This window comes from Telopea speciosissima, chromosome 7 (assembly GCF_018873765.1).
Source record: "Telopea speciosissima isolate NSW1024214 ecotype Mountain lineage chromosome 7, Tspe_v1, whole genome shotgun sequence".
In the NCBI taxonomy this organism is placed as follows: domain Eukaryota; kingdom Viridiplantae; phylum Streptophyta; class Magnoliopsida; order Proteales; family Proteaceae; genus Telopea; species Telopea speciosissima.
The window spans coordinates 6630151-6643227 of NC_057922.1; the positions used below are offsets into that span (position 1 = coordinate 6630151).

Genomic DNA, 13077 nt, shown 5'->3' on the forward strand with positions numbered 1-13077 from the left:
TCCAAGCCAGGAACATCTGCAGATCCAATCTAGGAATGTATTTGTGTATTCAAAATCGATCTCCAAAAATTAGCTACTCCACACCTTGTTGCATTCTGTGAACTATATTGCCTAATCGTTGAATGTACAGCTTATTGAATTTATCATCAGAGAAAAAAAAATAAAAAAAAAAATAAAAAAAATAAAATAAAATATATATATAATCTAATTGTATTTTGGCCGACATTGATTAATTTGATGCATGCTCATCGGTTATAGTGTTGAATGGTGAAAACAGTGAGTCATAAGAACATGAAAGCCCTGTCATGTAATTAAGTAAATTAGTGTTATTGATTTAAAATATTGTAATTTACTTGCTAAAGAACACACAGTTTTAGGTGGTTGAAATTAGTAATTATTTTTCTCTCACTGGTATAGCTTGTAGTTTTGATATCTTTAGTTGCAGAGGTTAATGGAAAGAAACCCAGTTGATCAAACTAGAGTTTTTTTTGTCTTGGATATTTATTCCTTTAAATACTTAATGGGTCTTAATTTCTGGTGGTTTCGGCAAGCTTGCTGGCTGTTAACAATGGTGCTTTCACCCTTTCATTCACAGTTATGTTTCATATTTTCTCTATATCGAATGCTTCATCTGTTGTAATCAATGATGGCACCAGATCTGCAAAAATGCAGGATGTGGGTGTGAAGCTGCAAATATTGAGGAAATGGTACTTGAATAAACTTGAAATCCATTGTGCAGGAGGGAGAGAGAGTGACCAGCATTCCCAAGTTAGTATCTTTCAAAGTTGAGTTGAGGAAAGCTTTTGTGGGCAGTCACTGGTTGAGGGGGGCCCATGACACAGAAGCAGCACATTAGAAATTAGAGAAGAAATTATGAGTCTCCAAATTGCCCAACCTACCAAAACCAGAGCAATTCAGCCACATCATTGGGAATGTGAGGTCTATATGACCTTGTATGTCTGCTATATTAGTACAGCGGAAAGAATGATTGAAGCAGAACACAACATAATTAGTAGGAGAATGCTTATTCTAAGAGCATCAACTGCCATTATTGTGACCTGGTTGGCTCTGTTCAATGGGTTATTGTTTGTAGTGTTGTCAATGGTGATTTCAACTACAAGGAGGCACTCACTAAATCCATTATATTCTTGGAGGCACAGAGGTCAGGGAAGCTCCCTAAAAAACCTAGGCTTCCTTGGATAGGAGACTCTGGCCTTGAAGATGGCAATAAAACTAATGTGATTAACTCTCTCTCCCCCTAAAATCATGTTAGGTTGAGATTGACCTCTATATTCCCTTGTATGATTCATTAGGTGGAGAGTTCGAGTGGGTGGGTGGATGTGTGTGCACGTGCCTACAGTTAAGTGTATTGGTAATTTTTCTATGAATGAGATAGAAGATTCTAGGACGGATTATAGACCTTCAGTCTATTGCATAACATCCAATTATATGAATGATTTCATGGGTGATGATTCTCTGTATGACAAGGTAGATATATATTCCTTCTAGATGAGAGTAACGACCAACCTTATAGGTGCATTAATGGCTTAAAAATATATAGGTTAGAAGGACTGCTTGAAGTGGAATAATACTGAAGATGGAGGTGGAAATGAACAAGTGGGAAATCATTTATGTTCCTGACAGCCCACCTCGTCTGATAAACCAACAACCCACCGGTAAGTGAGTAATTTTTCTTCCTTGGATTTTCCCTCATCTTCTTAAAAATGTACTGCAATAAATGATTATAGCGTCTTGTACTATGCAGTTGATGTGTTCGCTTCATTGATAGAGCCAAAGCTTGCCAACACTCTTGTGAGGTCATTGCCTTGTTTCCATTTTTATTGGTGTTTCTGGTTGTATTTATTATTACAAAAATAGCACCCTCCAGGGCTGGCGTGAATATCAAATTGCTTGCCTTCCTTCTCTGGACAATAGACTTGCCTATCTGGTTAATGAAGTATCTTGTTTGTGACATTGTGTGATTTATTATTTAATCTTGATTAGGCGGTTGAATCAAATCGCACCATTGGAGAATCTTCGCCATGTGAAGCGGATACGGAAGAATTGCTTTGAAGGAGGTATTTTGCATCACATTTTCTTAATATTTTATTGTTCTTCAATTTTTTATGCTGCCTTATCAACACATGATGCTGTAACTTAGGATGCATTTGACACTTTGTAAACCTAGACTATCCTTTTCTCCTATTGTCAACCCAAAAGCAAAAACCTACACTTTCTTTTTTTGAACTCGTGGGAATGTGGATTTATATATAGTATTCATAAGAGCTTCCAAATCATGGGAGCTATCTCTAGAAAGTATAAGGGAATTCCACCTATAATGTGAAGGATCTTCTTTATTTCTTAGACAATTGCTCAAGCACCCGACTATTTTGTAGTAATGATGTTAAAGATTTTATTTGTTTATTTATTCTTCTTTGCTAAATAGGCTAAACTTCGTAGATATTGGGGGAAGGGAAAAAATAGGTGTGAGTGGAATCCAAGGAATTTGCAAGTTTCATTTCTTCGCATTTATGGAGGCAGGAAAATTTTCTAGATCAATTTACCTTGGAACTAGTGGGTGACACAAGGACATTTGAGGGAATGACTTGGAATTTTATAGGGTTTGGTCACTTGTGCTGGTGTTGGTTTTCTAAAATAGACCAAAATAAGGATGCTAATTGTGGTGCTGACCATGACACTGCCTCAGTGCCACTCAATATGTTGGTCATTATAATGGAATCTCAAGTATTTTCAATGATATTGTTGTTCTAAAAGAATGCAGCTATTATGGGTTATATCGTAAAAATAAGAAATGCATGTCTCACTTCCCCCCCCCCTCTTTTGTCTGTCTCATAGTTTATCATCCAAATTTCTGATTGTTTCCACTTGGAAATAGCATATTTATTTTGGAATTGCTACTTATCCTACTTGCAATTGGAATTGGATGTAGGAAGGGGTCAGAATGGTTTTTCTATTTATTTGTTATGTGTTTCAATGTCTGTGCATTTTTTATAATCTTTTGCAGATGCATCCTAATACGGTGGTACTTGGTTTATTTGACAGGAAAACCTCAGTTATCTGTCATCTTATGTCTTGCACTTGAAAGTGAGAATCAGTCTGCGACCATACCAAATGACATACTTGAGCTAATAAATGCCTATCAGTTGAGTCCTTTCATTACAAAAGTGGGTCATCCTTTTGCATTAATTCTTCTTATGTGAATTATTGGATGTCACTCTACTATTGACTATCGGGCAGTATATGTGCATGTGTAATTTGTATATATGTCTGCATGTATGCATGTGTGTATAAGTTAGTGAACTGCTGTCTTCTGGGCTAAACAGAATGGGCAGCTCCATTTGTACCACATGGAGGGCTCTTTCATATAGGCCACATGTAAAATTTTGGGTACCATCTTGTTTGTAAGGTCCTCTGCTCCTTGTATGGTGAATATCGCAAGAAAAAGGTTTACCTTTTGAGCTTAAGTTTGACAAATGAAAAGGGAAAGATAGGCCTACCTGTGCATAATTTTTTGGCCCCGCTAGAACTGAAACATAGTAGATACTGCTCCCTTCCGACGATGCCTAGTAGGATTGCCTTTCCTACTAGGATCTTCCCATCTGGTCATTTTCTATGCATAACCAAGTCAAAATATTTTTACTTATGATAACTTGTATTCTACTTCTACATAATAAACATGTAAGGTTTGTAATTGAACTCCTTAAATTTAACCATGCCAATATTCAGACGGTTGGATAAAGTTTAGATTTTAACTTATCGAAAAAATTCCATTGAAGTAAGTGAAACTTTCACAAAATTATACCATTTTTCAGGAACCCGAACAAGGTGAGAACTGCACATTTTCTATTTTGACAAAATTTCTCTGGAAGTGTGCCAAATTTGGTGTTCTTTTTTTCTACTCCTTCCCCCTTAGGAAGGGGAAGCTTCCAATCTTTTTGGAAACTTTTGAAATCCAGTTTTTTGTTGATTGGTTTGAAATTCAATCATTTTGAATTATTCAGTGATGCTTGTGATTATATTGCTATTGACAAAGATCCTTGTTTCTCCAAAAACTCCAAGTTCTTGTCATCAGTGGCGTTGGTTTATGATACTTCACTTATCCCTTCTTATAAACTCGATGTAATTCTCATCAAGGTTTTTCTTTCAGTGGCTTTTCTTTTTTAAGTCCAGAATGCACTTAAAGTAACTTCACTAGAAGACCAGTTCCTGCTGTGTTTTCCATCAAAAGTTTTCATATGAAAATGTTATACATTTTTTTTTTCTCGACTATCATGGTCGTGCGTTGAATTATACTTTCTAATTTGTATATGGTTGAAACCTTAACATGTAGTTATTGCTTTTAACTTTTATTTTGATGTTGGTTTGGTTGAACTTTCTCTAGTCATGATCCTTTGAAGTTTTAATGTTGCTGTTCTTTTCTTATGTTCTACTGTATAGAACAGTCCTTTGTGTATTGAAGAATATTCTGATTTTATATGGAAAATCTGAATAACTCCTAGGTAGCTAAATATGCTGCTTTGTCAAAGGAAGAATGGGAAGAACAAAGCAAGCTCTGGCCTACATCATACCATCCTCCAACCTAGTAAGCTAAAACTTATGTTTTTGTTCTGTTGATTATTACCGATATTCTAATTTATGTGCTATTTCTGAAAAGCTGAAAGTGATTCTTCTGAAAGAAATCACACACACACAATTGAGTGTGCGCGCGTACACGTGTTCTTTGGAAATTTATGGTTTATGCAGGATAGACGACAATAAAACTCTTATTGTTATCGTGGAAATTACGTATTAAACTAGTGTTAGTGTATACTTCCTCTTCTTGATCTGTTATGGTTTGGGTTTTGTTTTTGACTACAGCAATATTGATGGCATCACTGGATTTAGTGAAGAGGACTCGCAATCAATCTTCAACTTCATGAAATTTGCGATTGAACGTGCAATATCTGGCCCCTGTTGTGACCAGGTAATTTTATAGTTGTGTACTTGTGTTTCCGTTGGTCCTCGGATAATGGTGTATTACTTACAGTACTTGCATTTCTTTCTTCTGTGAACTGTGATAGTGTGAACTATTGTATGGCCTTTATGGTTTATCCCTTCACATGATATGAGCCACATTTTCTATTGGCCTTTATGGTAATTTGTTGTTGTGTTTCCCTCAGATAATGCTGTATTAGCTTGGCTCAGGACTTGACTTTTTTTTTTTTTAATTGGTAGTGGCTGGAATTTATGGTAATTTGTTGTTGTGTTTCCCTCAGATGATGTTGGTTTGGTGTTTTTTTTTTTTTGGGAGATCCTTTTTGTTTTTTCTTTCTTCTGTAATGAATAATAATTAATGATTTTGTTAATGAAAAACAAAACATGGGTAAGGAGGGGGGATTCACATATTTGCCGTTAAACTGAGACTATGCTGTTGGATATTGCCCCTAATACAATGTCTCTATGTAACCTCCCCTCCACATCTCCTTTCTATTTTATAAATTGGAAGCAGTACAGTGTTATGTGATAGCTACATTACTGGAGACCCCAGAATGCATATTCCTTTTAACAATCCTTGCCTAGTAAGCTCAATAGCTAATGCAATACTAGTATAGATTTTTCTCTCCAATCATGAGCTTAGTCACCTTCAATGTAGATGGCAGCTCCATAGGCACTACAGGTCCGGTGGATACTGGAGGTGTCTTTAGGGGTCATAATGGAGTTATCTTGCTTGTATTTTTTTGATTCACAGGCATTTTTTATTCAAATCTAGCAAAATTGAAAGCAGCTATAAGAGGTACAGTGATTGCTATGCAACTGGGGTGGTCTCATGTAATTATCAAGGATGTTCTAAGCTGATGATTGGTCGGCTCCAAGTGAGATCAGGAGGGCTATGTAGATACCTTCCGTCTAATTTCTAAAGTGTGCTTTTTGGTCTTCACAATAACTTTTCCTTCAAGCGGAGGTCTAGATCTGCAAACTCCTTGGCTGTTGAGCTGGCTAAGGGTGAAGCTTCTAGGGATGATGTGTATTTGGGTCCCTATCCTCCTGGGTAGTTCCTATAGGTTTCTTCAGCCGAATGTGGCTGTTGTTGTTATACTTCAGTTTGTTGTATCCTTTATATCTTCTTTCTCTTTACAATAAAATCTTGGTGTTATATATATATATATATAAAGTTCAATGTGGTGTGATTCTTTGGGATGAAACTTACCAAGGGTGATGCGGGCTATTTATTCATGAAGTTTGAGCACCTGGAGATTCCTCGATAGTGTATGACATTGAGTAGAGGGATTCCTAATTAAATTAAGACTAATAAAGAAGCACTAACCATTTTACAAATTGATAAACCTAACTATGAAAGCATTGCCTAGTGAGATCCTTAACTGAAGATTAGAGAGAAACAAACCATTTTGCTTATATCCTATCAGTATCAAGAAGGAAACATCATTAAAGGGCGTACCTAGTGCACGAGGCTCCCTCCACCGTGGGGTCTGGTGAGGGTCATAATGTACGCAATCTTACCCCTGCTTTGGCAGAGAAGCTGTTTCTAGACTCGAACCCGTGCCACTTGGTCACAATGGAGCAACCTTACTATTGCACCAGTGCCTGCCCTCTTCAAGGACACATCATTATCAATAAAAATAATAATATCCTAACAGCATCTTGGTCATATTTAGTGACTTGCAACCCTGATTTCACTAACTTAACAACTTTTCATTTTTAAGTTAAATTGACCATGGACGTGCAACTCTCTTGGGTCTGGTCAACTGGATATGATGGCTCAAAGTGACTTTTGGGTCCAGAATATTGGCCTCAGCCACAATCCCAATTCCTCAATCTGTGAATCTAGCGTCTTAGTATATTAATGATCTAATCATCTCTGAGTCTCTCGCCATGTGCAGATGATGGGGGTGGGGCTGGGTTGCAGGGATGGAGGTAGGTTTACAATCTTGCAGAGGATGGATGGGCGGTGGTGTTCTAAGAAGGAGGGTAAGAGTTACTTGACCCCTCTCAAGGGTAGAATCGTCAATTGGAAATTAATTTCCACGGGACGTTAGGAACTAACCGTAAATCACTAACGGCTAGGGGTTGACTGTAATAAGGTTTGAAAAGTAGGGGTAGTTTGTGTAATTGTGAGAAACACAGGGGAGGTCTGTGTAATTTACTCGAAAAAGATTCTTTTATAGTTTCAAAACATTGGGTTTGAACTAGGATAACTTTTGAAATAAATTTCTTGATTCTGTGTTTTACTAACTTTATGTTCTTCTCTTTCTCTTGCCTACCAGTATATGTGGATTACTTGAATGCTTATATGAATTGGCCTTTTCATCAAATCTTAATTCAATTGCTAAAATGGTTTGTGGGTTTAAAAAAAAAAAGGGCTGTCTTGAGAATTCTAGTGCCCCACTTCCCCGTCTGAAATTCATTCAATTACATGCTATTGATGGATGATGTTCTCACAAAGACATTCTTACTTGTTTCTATGATATAATATTTTTATTTTTTCTCTTCCATACATGATATAATTTAACAGAAATGGCACTATTCTCTCCCCATCTATTGGCCTAGATTCCTGTTGTACTGTATAGCACTAGGATATAATGAACCATCCTTCCGTTTTGATATACTTGCGTTCCTATCAGCAGGTAGTCAATGCGGCAATAATAGTTGATCCTTCAGTAAGGCAGGTAATTGCAAATGCATGTGACCAAACATGTGTATGGGACAATCCCACAGGCAATACCTCCTTGGAAACTAGATGTTGTGAACGGGTGGGAGATTCTACTGTTCATAAACCTGATTCAAATGGAGTGGTGATCAGTGAACCTTCACTCTCAGCTTGCATAGATGATGACAGTCAACTATCATATACTGGTGTTTCTTGTCTATATCCTAGGAGATGGACAGAGCAGCGACCATGTGCTGGAAGTTCTCGTTACTGGCATCCATTACGACACGCGGCTCTTGTTGCTATTGAATATGCTACTGAGAGGGATAGGCGCCTATTCCCTGGATCATACTCAGAAGGTCAACCTATTCAAGGGGACGACATGCAGTCTTCTTCCATGAGCCTACCGGCAAAAAAACAAAAGACAAAAACTACAGAAGTGAGCTTTCACTTTATCCTCATTGGCTTCATGATATCAGTTAGCTATAGTTTATGTTACCTCTAACATAAAATTAACTTTTTAAGCTTGGTCAGTAACTTTATCATAAGCCTTAAGTCTTTGAGAGCTTACTATCGTGTTATTCTATTTCAGGATGATAGTGACATGGTCCTGAAAAAATGTACTGATAATTTACCATCTGAAGTAGTTCGGCCTTACCTTTGCACTGGTTTTGACATCTACCTTGTTTGGGAGCCATGTGCAATGTAAGTTTTAGAAACTAATCTATTTCTGTTGTATTATTTTTGTCAAAAAGCATTAGTAGTCTATTGTTTTGGACGAATATATACATGATTGCAGATATCTTGTCTGTAATTGAGATTGGATATTGAGTTTTCCCATACTCTTTTGTTCAATTGAGTGTGCCATTGAACACATAAACCTTCCCTTTTCGTCCAACATCCATTCTGAAAATATATATTTTTTTCCTTCTCTACTGTGGTGAAAGCTACATTCCTTTCCCCGGCTTCTCAGCCAGTCTTGTTTTGAAGACATGAGATCTACCAACAATCTCTTGTTGTGTTTCAGTAATCAGAACCTTGCAGTAACTCATGCATGATTACTGTGGATATAGCCTACAAAGGGAGAAAATTCTTTTACTTGCTGGGGATTGTACTTACTTCCATCTTTTTCATTTTTATCATCTTAGCATTCTTCCAGAAATGCAAATATTAAGTGGAAACTTGCTCTACAGTCTGAGCAGGAAGGATTCACCTGCCCCGATCTTTATATTGCATAATGATATATCTTCAGATTGATAGGCAGGCTAGGCGCATCTTTTCTGGGTACACAAGCATCAGTAGTTTCTGTTGATGGGTATTAGCTTTGACTTCTAAAAGTATAACCTCTTGATCCAGTTGACTTTCTCAGTGTTCAAAGATGTTACCTAGTTTCATTGCTGAGTGTAAAGGGTTAAAAACAGGCAAGTTTATTGCTTCAGACAACTCGTTGAAGCTAATAGGCTTGACTATCTGTTTTGCTAAATGTCCAAGTCCAACTAACTCATTTCCACTTATCCAATGGTTGTAGGTGTGCCATGGCACTTGTTCATCAAAGAATACGGCGTATATTCTATGCTTTTCCAAATCCAAATGCTGGTGCTTTGGGTAGTGTCTATAGATTGCAAGGAGAGAAAAGCTTGAATCATCACTATGCTGTTTTCAGAGTTTTGTTACCTGAAGAAATCCTTTATAAAAGGTGATAAAACCTGCTTAACAACAGTGCAACTATTAAATTTTATTATGTGGGGGATGTCTTCTGTATTGCTGTAGTTAAGTATCATGAGAAAATGAGGGTTTAATGTCATCTGCAGAATATGAGTTAGTTTCCAATAGACCCTAATATCATCACCTGGTAAAAGGATTGTAACCTCCAAAGTTCCAGATACTGCTGCTCAAGAACTGGATAAATAAATCTATGGAGGAATAACTTATAGCAGATAGTGGTTATCATTTATTTATTTTTTGAAGAACAACTTAATCAGATGGTGTCGGACTGCCATGAAGGGAGAAAGTTGGGGGGGGGGGGGGGGAGCATATCACTTGGATGACAGATATTAAGACAAGACTGGTAATCCTTTCTCAGCTGTTTGCAAGGCTTGGAGTTCTTGGGTACACATCAGTATCGTGGAGCATCTCCAGATTGTTTTGAAATGTGCTTTATCCAATGCTTTTTGGTATAACATGCCAGGTTTCGATTCTAAATTTTTTGTTGGTTGAAGGTGGATGGAAGACCCGAACCTTGGATTGGAAGAGGGTGACATGCCAAAAGCACAGGATCCATTTGGGCTTATCTTCTCTCATGAAGATAACTACTCCTAACTCTGTCCATATAAACCACCTAAAATATGCTAAGCTTCTTGAGAGAACCACTTCGCTCAAACTTTTGATCAACATAAGCTGAACATATGATAGAATAGGAATTCTTGCACTATGAAGAGGATGTCTATGAATCCTTTTTTTTTTAATGAAAAAAAAAAATATTACTGGAAGAAAGTTATAAATACATCATGACCATATTGAGCAAATTACAATTTTCCAAGATTGCCTTAGAGGTCAGGTCCTTAACCATAGAAGTGGAGTTGAAGTCGGTGTTCACCATAAACTTAACGCAAGTATTTTTCTCATGGAAAGGTGAAAAGCCCACCTAGGTCGATGCTTGCATGTGCAATCTCATTAGCCATTGTGTGGCCGCCGTGGCATGTGCTAGAGCCTAAACAGAGTTATTTTGCCCCAGAATTTTATGCGGGAGGGCATCTCACGCTACATGAGAAGTAATGTGCATGCTACACCAATTAATGGTGTGAAAACGGCTTCATTCATGTGGACGTAACATTTTCAAAATAGAAAAAGGGCAAGAGACTGCTGCCTGATTACCAGCCCTGGCACCAGTACGTTGGCCAATGAGAGGATGTACAAGGGCATCAATATGGATGAGATTTTTTATTTCTATGAGGTGTGGGGTAGTAATTTTGTGTGCTGGACGCAAGAGCCATGCAAACCAACAACGTTATTTTTCCCATAGGCTTTGTGGCCCTTGCAGTGGGATAACACGTATGGGCATCCAAGGGGAGGGTGGGGTGGTCATTTCACAACAAAAGGACTTACTTTGGTACTGTGAGTTTCTACATCAACTTGTACAAGGACATGTCAATGATCTTCTACTGCTATATAATATCAGTTAAGTTTTATACATTCTGCCTGTTACATTTCTCTTCTTTAAGGTCATGAAAAAAATAGAGTTTTGTACATAGATTCAACGTTTTACCGGACTTGGCAATAATGGCTAGCATGTGCTTCGGTATCTGAATGCTTTGTTTTAGGTTTACAGCTCTATAGTCGAGCTACAAAACGTGAGTTCTATAATCCCCGACATTACTTAATTGGGATAGGAAAGTTATCACACAGAAATTGCAGCACTGAAGCAAGTGAATAATTAGAGCGGTTGAATTCATCAGAGGAGATTTACCAAAAAAAAATAAAAAAATTCATCCACGAGGGTTGTTCGTATAAAAGAAACTTATAGCTATATATTTTGTATGGCGGGGACCTGCCAGCGTTTTGCACTTGGGATTTCCTTCATTTCCTTTTTCTTAGTAGGAAGAATACTAAAATTGGGTTTAGCTTCCATTAGTATATTTAACAGTTCACCAAAAAAACAAGGTATATTTAACAGCAATGATGATGAAATGCACCATGTTGTAGTTTTAACATCTTTGAGAATCATAGAATACTGCCTTTCTTTTCTGTATAATCAACTCTATAATTGATTGTGGTCTTTTGAAGAGGGATTACCATCTACTTTGGTTCATTTCATTTCTTTTTTTCTTGATTTTTTTTTTTTTTTTTTGGGGGGGGAGGGGGGGAGTTGGATCCTTTGCAACCTGGGGTTGAGCGGCCATCGTACTGCGCTCAACTCACAGGCCACCATGTGGATTTCATGTCAATCCAATGGTTGGTAGACGACGGCCTGCCAATTTTTTAATTTTGAGCAGTAATTTTGAATTGCTGCCATCTACCAACCATTGGATTGGCATGAAATCCATATGGCGGCCTGGGGGAGAGAGAAAGAGAGAGAGACCATTGAAGTGGTAATCACCTACTGATCGAATCGAATGTGCCCAACCTTATAAATCTCATTGATTGATTCCTTGCGGTGTGAAGCCCGAGTATTTTTCTTTTACTATCTTCCTCTTCCTTAACCTTCTTCTCTATTAACATGTATTGCTTCTGAAGTTTCTTGCACCTCCTACTCTATAACCCTCTTCTCTATTAACATGTATTGCTTCTGAAATTTCTCGCACTTCCTACCCTAAATAGGAATTCATAGACAAGTTTCTTTTTTGCATGAATTTGAATTAGAAGAATCCAGCCATTAGAACACTTTCAGGTTTTGTGAATCTGTTCTTCACTATTCTAGAGAGAATTGATTAGAATTTCCATCAGATCTGACCTGTGAATCTGGAGATATACTGAAATTCCTATTTTATACTTTTATCTCAAATGAAATTCTGTCGCTTCAAATACTGATTCGTTTTAATGGTTTTCCTAATCTGATATTGCTGAGATTTATAGTATATAATCAGAATCAATTACTCAACATTTTCCTCTTTTCTGAAATTCTGTTTGAGTGGTGAAATTACTGTTCCACCCCCTCGTTGCACAACTAGGATTGGTCCCAAATTTCAAATATGTCCATTAGACTGATCTGGAATTTTCAGCAACAGTTCTACAACTGATTTGCTAGATTCGATTTGAGTTTGGAGTTATTTTGACCATCTGATTAACTGTTATTTGAAATCTCTTAATCTGAACTTATTCTCTGAGAAAAGATCTTGTTTATTGGTACTATTTTGAGTCTTCAAATTCAGTACTACATAGAGTTTTCTATAAAAAAGGGGGAGAGTATGAAGGAAATCGGGAAAGTAATTTTCTTGGGAAATAAAAAATGTCTTCACAGGGGGCAAAGGAGACAAAGAACATGGGATCTATCTCTGGTTTGACCCAACCAAAGCCTACCATTCCTACTTGGATATTTTCAGGATCTATGAAACTTGTACCAGATAATGTATGTTTCTTTATTTCTTTGTACATTTACTTTAGCAACTTGGATATTTTCCAGTAACTACCCAATAAAAACCGGTTCTCAATAGGTTTAGATCAGTTCTCTTAGAAGAAGAAACTCAGGCGCACAGCCAAGTAAAGAGCTAAGAGGCTTCATTGGAAAAACAAGGGTGGAGGGGTTTGGGGATAGCAACTCATAGGGATCATCTTAAATTAATCCCATGCACTAAGGTATAAAATATGATTTAGGATACAATACACCTCTACGTCTCTATTTTTATAAGTCATTTGGCTTTCTTTAGTTCTTTCCTTTGAGGGAATCTTGTTACCTGGCGAAGCAAGAAACAACC

The 13077-nt window shown here is 37.3% G+C and overlaps 1 protein-coding gene across 3 annotated transcripts; it reads left to right on the top strand.

The window, feature by feature from the left end:
* The first annotated feature begins 1340 nt into the window (after positions 1-1340).
* On the top strand, positions 1341-9636 carry LOC122670026 (tRNA-specific adenosine deaminase TAD3). 3 transcript variants are annotated; one of them, XM_043866965.1, is made up of 10 exons: positions 1345-1676; positions 1766-1817; positions 2005-2078; positions 3064-3185; positions 4521-4603; positions 4879-4984; positions 7641-8105; positions 8259-8371; positions 9195-9362; positions 9478-9636. In XM_043866965.1, the coding sequence occupies exons 1-10, from the start codon at positions 1598-1600 to the stop codon at positions 9482-9484; spliced, it is 1269 nt and encodes a 422-aa protein (XP_043722900.1). In that variant the 5' UTR covers positions 1345-1597; the 3' UTR covers positions 9485-9636. The 3 variants fall into 3 exon arrangements, with proteins under 3 accessions (XP_043722902.1, XP_043722900.1, XP_043722901.1); XM_043866966.1 differs by having other exon boundaries at positions 1348-1676; positions 7644-8105; XM_043866967.1 differs by lacking the exon at positions 2005-2078 and having other exon boundaries at positions 1341-1676; positions 3026-3185.
* The last annotated feature ends 3441 nt before the right edge of the window (positions 9637-13077 follow it).

Coding starts and splice junctions, on each gene's coding strand:
- LOC122670026 (XM_043866965.1), top strand. CDS start 1,598: ATGGAGGTGGAAATGAACAAGTGGGAAATCATTTATGTTCCTGACAGC. Junction 3,186..4,520: donor TGAGTCCTTTCATTACAAAA/GTGGGTCATCCT, acceptor AATAACTCCTAG/GTAGCTAAATATGCTGCTTT. Junction 8,106..8,258: donor AAAAGACAAAAACTACAGAA/GTGAGCTTTCAC, acceptor ATTCTATTTCAG/GATGATAGTGACATGGTCCT.